Genomic DNA, 6,218 nt, shown 5'->3' with positions numbered 1-6,218 from the left:
GTAATTACTCAAATATTTAAGGAAATCTAACATACCGGGATACTCCATTATCCCCATTAATATTTCAGCTAAGTAAATACACTGGTCATTTAAGGTTACCCTGCGTAACTTTAAGCACCAAGTCTTCATTCCAACAAAGTCTGCCATGAAGCCTGCAGAGGAAAACCAGCCAACAAACTCCAGGATAATCACTTCTACCCTTCAGGAGAAGGCTGAGCAGAACTTCAGCATCCAGCTCAACAAGATTTTCCAGCACTCCAGACAGAGCAGACTCAAAGTCATTCAAGGCTGCTGACCTGAAAAGGGGACAGGCAACCAAACCTGCGTCACTTGCCACCTCGCCTGAGCTCTCCCCGATAGCTGCCGAGATACCTGGTACTGCAACTGAAGTACCTGCTATGAGCACCAAAGTACCAGCCACAGCTCTCACAGTATCTGATGCAGCTCCAGGGATTCCTGTCGCAGCTCCCAGTACATGAGCCAGCTACTGAAGTGCCCACCGAATTTCCAGATGTGCCTGCCACATTTTCAGATGTGACTGTCACATCTCAGGAAGTGCCTGCCGCTTTTCCAGAAGTGCGCGCCATATCTCCTGCTGCACCAAACCCTGCACAGAGTTTCACAGAATTCTGGGGGCAAACAAGATCTCTAAGAAAAGAGGTGGAGAAACTGAAAGAATAGCTCACAGCCCAAGGGGCAAAAGATGGTTCTTCTTCATCAGGAGCTCAGCAAGAAGACAGAGATGCATGAAAATGTTTCCCTGCATGGTAAACAGCTAGAAGAGGCTCTCCAGATAGAAGAGAAAAACATGAAGAAAGCAGAGGCCTGTCCTCAACAGCAAGCAGAGGAAACCACTAAAGTTAAAGCTGCACTGCCTCTCATCAGTGGGAGGAGAAGAAACTCCACTACCTTTCTGAGAACATAGTGATGACATCAACTATGACGGCTGCAGCTACTAAGATGCAGGAGGACCTGGAAAACCAAAAAGGACAGTGGAACCAGGAAAAGGCCGACCTCCAGACGGGGCCATCAAGAAGATGGAGGAGGAGGGGGAAACTTCAGAAAGGCCTTAAAGGACAGACTGTAACATCTAGAACAGCAGTTTGAGGAGGCACCGAAAAAAGTGAAGAAGAAATCTCTGAAGAAACGATTCCTCAACTTTTTCAGAAGAACTTGAGAGCCCCAGCCTCAGTCCAGTCTGACCTCTGTTATAACCAGAAGCTTATCATCCCTTCATCCTCCAACCCACGTTTTCCCCAAACCCCATTTTTTATGTATTTATTTATTTTTTGTGTGTGAATGTGACTGTGAATGGTTGTTTGTTTTTGGGTAAAAATGTTGTTTGTCCGTTGCCTGCTGGAAGAAACTCCAGACATCAGCAGGAATATGCTAACAATGAATGAATGAAGGCTGACTGTAAAAAATCAGCCCAGTTAAAGATATTCTATGTTTCCCTTTTGGTGCTGTTGATGCGCTTCCTTTCACCAAAACTTGAAACAATCTATATCAAATAATTTCATCTCTCTTTTTGTTAGCTTGTGTTAGCTTGGGAGGGCTTAGCCCTGTTAGCCCATTTATACCAGCCGTCCCTGAGCCTAACTGTATTCTTCATATTGTGAATGTCCATATGTCCTTACTCTGTTTCTTTACACATGTTCAATGTTTAATTTCATATGGAAAATATGAAATGCACAATAGTAGACACTGAAGAAGAAGACACACCTTTAAAAAAGACACAAAATAAGACATTTTATTCAGTGAGCACCAGTGAGTCAGTACAAACCTTCTTTTTGTTCAGAAGCTCAAGTGTTTTTTGTTTTGTTTTTTTTGAACAGGAACAGAAACATCATAATCAGACATCAGAGAAACTAATGGACATCTTTACACAGGCGCAGCAGTGGACTACATCTCAATCAAAGTGTGGGAGAGGAAAGCCTCGGCCATTTAGTGCGCTTCTTACAAAACCTACACCTACCAAGTAAAAAAACAAAAAAAACAAAAAAAAAAAAGCATCTGGACACAGAACACATACACACACACATACATATATATACACATGTTTGGACTTCTTCATCTGGATGTGAGCTCGCTACACCCTAGGGCCTGCTACAGTATAAATTAATAAAAAAAAATCACATTGATTGTAACTCTATAAACGCTATAATGCAAACATGTTAATGGTAAAAGCAGTTCAGATCGCTTTGTTGCAGCAGGATTGAAGTTGAGCAGATAAAGCTGCTTCATTATCCTCAGACTTGAAAATACGACTTTTGATTAATGACGTAAATAAAGCTGGTGGCTTCCAGCGTTCAATATTAAATGTGCACTTTACAATATTACCTATTTAAAACTAAAAAAAAAAAAAGAAAGAAAGCTGTGCTGCTACTGGGAACATTTTGATTATTATTATTCTCATTTTATTATTGATTAATCCTGTCAATGTTGGTTTAATGTGAGTGTACACAACAGAGAGAACATCTTAGTGGTAAACTGCTTTTATTTTTTGTCTTTTTAGTGGCTGAAAATAAATGTCTGTGACGTTGTGGTGAAGATATTTCAGCTAGAAATGGACACAAGAAAAAGTCTAAGAAGTTTGTCATTACGTGTGGACAGTGTCAAACTATTTCTACTGAAAAAAATGAAGCAAACAATAATCCTGTAGCAAGTATTGCCCATATATATTAAATATGTGTATTTGTGTCCAAAAAATGACTGAATCACACCACGCTGCTGCTGTACAGATTCAAAGCACCAAATGTGGATTAATCCACCTGTGAAAAAATAGTCCGCAACAAAAACATAGTTCTCTTCTATTTCAAGTTTGCTAGAGACTACTGTGCTGTTTCAGGAAAATCACTAACCCACTTTTTCCCCCCAAAACGCATGTACATACTGTATATTCATGAGCTGATCTGGACTTAAAGCTCTACGTCTGTTCCATATGGCTCTATGGCTGAGTGCCATAGATACTGATAGACGACCTAACACTGGGATTTGTTGATGATAACGAAAATACTGAATACTGACATAAAAAACCCTCTCTAAAATCACTTACATATAATAATTTGATTTATGACACAACCTAATAGCAAGCCTTGATGCACAAGAAGGACCGGAGACCGAATTGACTCTTTTTAAGGGAGTACAAAGTTATGTTAAACCAATCTGTGCCAAATAAAGGTACCTGAGATTATATGGTGATGGACAGAAGAGTAAGAGCGAGTTTAATTTGGTTACAACAAACTGTATCTGTTTGGTTGTAGTACTAACCAATTGCATTCAGAGCTATTCTTTTCTCTGTATAGGTTGAAACATGTCCCATAAAGGTATTTTATAGTGTGTAACCAGACTAATGTGTGGTTTATGCTTCTGCGCCAGTTTGATGCCATAGTAACGGCAGCAGCCCAGGCCATACGCAAACCCTAACACCGTAGCCTGAGGTACGCCTCCCCAGAAATGTAACTACACATCACGGTGACACAGAGCACAAGAGCTGTCCGCTTTGTAGTAGCTTGTTTCCGCTTTACTATTTCCATCAGCATCTCCACTATTTTTGAATTTAAGTTGAGAGATACAATCGAAGATACAAACTTTTGGATGGCTCAACTTCGGCATAATTTCGGCGAAAGTTTCGGTCGCGATTATTGTACATGAAGCAGTAGGTGGAAGCAGAAGTGAACAAGACTGGCAAAAAAAGACACAGCGCCGACTAGTGTTTGGGTGGAGTTGTTACAGAGTGAGCCAGACTGACAAGGGCACAAGTATAAATGGTTCACACTGGTGTAGGCTAGTGCGTAGGCTACTACGTCTATGTCACACAAACCTCGCTTAAGGCTGGTGACTCCAGGCCTGTGACGCTTCAGTTTAAGTAGTATAAGATTTCAGTTTGCTAGGTGTAATACATGTTTTGTTCATGCAAAGAAGTTTGGGCTGATTACATTTTTGTAAATCAAGAGAAAGTAAAAGTTGGGTAAGGTGAACAGTACACACAAGGTTCTGAACTAGATCACATGTGTGATATGGGAATTAAGATTGAAATTCATTCTGTTCCACAAAAATAAAAATAAAAAATACTTATGTTATTGTACCAAACCAGTGAACATTTGACTCATTTACTACTTAACATACTGTGTATATCATCACTATTGTCTAAAACAGAAAAAAAAATCTGTGACAAGCACACGGTGCTAAAAAACAAAAACGGTTATGTTAGTTCTATTGCCAATAAATCCCTCAGTTCTCTATTATAACAAGCTGTGTTCATGGTGACTAAGACTACCTGATTGAAACGTGGACGGTGCTTGATAACAGTACGAGTTGTTGAAGCTGACCTGAATTCAAGTGGGAACCAAACATGGAACCAAAATGTGTCCTTCGTTCTTCCTGCCTCTGCATGTTAATGTGTGAGTATTTTATCAGCGTGTTTGCATGTGAGAGCTGAAGTACAATCACTGACATATTGTCAGTACATGTATGTGCCTGCATGCGTTTCACCTTCACGTGTCACGTTTTTCTACTTTCAGCACGCCTGCATGTGTAATTACGTGTCAACGCGTCTCTCCTCAGGGCCTCCTCTGATGCCTGTCTCCCACGTATGTGTTCTCTATGCACAGCACTATGTAGTGGCTGGAGCAGGAGCGGGCGTGCTGTCCTAACATTCGCCCCGTCTGCAGCATGGCGGCCTGGCCCGTCACCGCCATGTCAGCCGTCCTCCACGCCTCGCAGTAGTTAGAGGTCAGGCGGCTGCCCACGACGCTGGAGCCGTGCCACACCAACTTGTCTGGCCTGCGGGGAGAGACAGAGGTGCTTAGTGAGCGGTTCACATGGGATACCTTTGTGCTAAAAGAGTTGAAGAACGAAAGGTGAGAGCCGAGCTGGAGAGATGACATTTAAAGAGAGAATAAAAGATGAAAAGCAATGTGATGGAGTTTGACAGCAAGAAGAACACTTCAGTCTCCTGACTTTACAGCTGGACTACGTATTAATACTTCACAACCATTCCACTATATTTTTATTCATTTGACAGATAAAGTGTTCTTTATACTTGAGATTGAACTAAAAACACAGTTTTCTTCTATTTCAAGTTTGCTAGAAACTACTGTGCTGTTTCAGGAAAATCAATAACTCCCCACAACACATGTACGTACTGTTTATTCATGAGCTGATCTGACCTTAAAGCTCTACGTCTGTTCCGTATGGCTGGGTGCCATAGATACTGATAGACGACCTAACACTGAATACTGAATACTTGCATAAAAAACCCTTTTTAAAATCACTGTCATATTATAATTTGTTCATTTCTTTATACTTGAGATTGAAATGTGATGAGGTGGTTTGATAAAATATCACAGATAGAGTCCTAATTATGTAATCTAAGTATATTTTTTGGTGTATTTTTCTTTTATATTGCCTCTTTTTGAATTGGCACACTTCCTCCAGCTCTGGTCTACTGTGGTAATAAAACAATAGTCTGGTACATTATTGTTGGCCAGTATTGTTTTTAATACTGCAGTAAGTATGTGGTACATCCCCTTGCACAACTGCGTACACTTTATCTTGAATCTTGAAAATTTGACAGAAAACCCAAGAAGCAAAGCTATGTACTTGTTATATGTCAGTGGTGTCAAATTCAGTCGGGGGGGGGGGTCAAAATTAAGAACAGACTTCAAATCAATCAGGGTGGATATTTATTTAAAATGAGACACAATTTTAGATGTATTATCAGAAATCATTCATTCAGAAATATAAATTTATCCATTTTTCCAAGTCATAATAAAGAATTTAGATTAAAACACACTTCTATAATTTTGTCAAGAGGGATGGGCATCGATAACGGGTTCTTTTCCATCTAGTTCAGTTCATCAATATAATTAGCCTTCATTCTTATCGATTCCCCTTACCGATACTTTTCATGCCAAATTTTTACATCCCAGTCCAGATGGTGGCAGTAATGCATGTGGTGGCATGCTAAGTCTCAGCAGAGCAGTGCTAGTGAGAATCCAGTGACCAGTTTCCAATTTGTTTACTTACACAAGCTCTTATCGCTATAAACTCAATAAAATTTCAGTTGTTGACACAAAACCACAAATGCCTACTTTTTCTAAACCAAAAATTGACAGGAGGAATCGATATAGAATCGAATCGATAAACAGAATCGATAATGGCATCGGTATCAATAAAATCCTGTCGATGTGCATCTACACTTGCCAATAAAGTTG

The 6,218-nt window shown here is 40.1% G+C and overlaps 1 protein-coding gene across 6 annotated transcripts in view; it reads right to left on the bottom strand.

Annotated features, from left to right (window-relative positions):
- Positions 1–1,723: 1,723 nt before the first annotated feature.
- col15a1b (collagen, type XV, alpha 1b) overlaps positions 1,724–6,218 on the bottom strand; it is a 44,992-nt gene continuing 40,497 nt past the window's right edge. For all 6 annotated transcript variants that reach the window (XM_047590515.1, XM_047590509.1, XM_047590511.1 and 3 more), the window contains one exon: positions 1,724–4,785. In XM_047590515.1, the coding sequence (XP_047446471.1) occupies positions 4,563–4,785 (223 nt within the window). In that variant the 3' untranslated portion in view covers positions 1,724–4,562. The remainder of the gene's footprint in view (positions 4,786–6,218) is intronic.

The sequence above is a fragment of the Mugil cephalus genome, chromosome 7 (assembly GCF_022458985.1).
Source record: "Mugil cephalus isolate CIBA_MC_2020 chromosome 7, CIBA_Mcephalus_1.1, whole genome shotgun sequence".
NCBI classification, from domain to species: domain Eukaryota; kingdom Metazoa; phylum Chordata; class Actinopteri; order Mugiliformes; family Mugilidae; genus Mugil; species Mugil cephalus.
The sequence above is the reverse complement of the archived record's forward strand: the minus strand, read 5'-3'. Positions and strand labels throughout refer to the sequence as shown.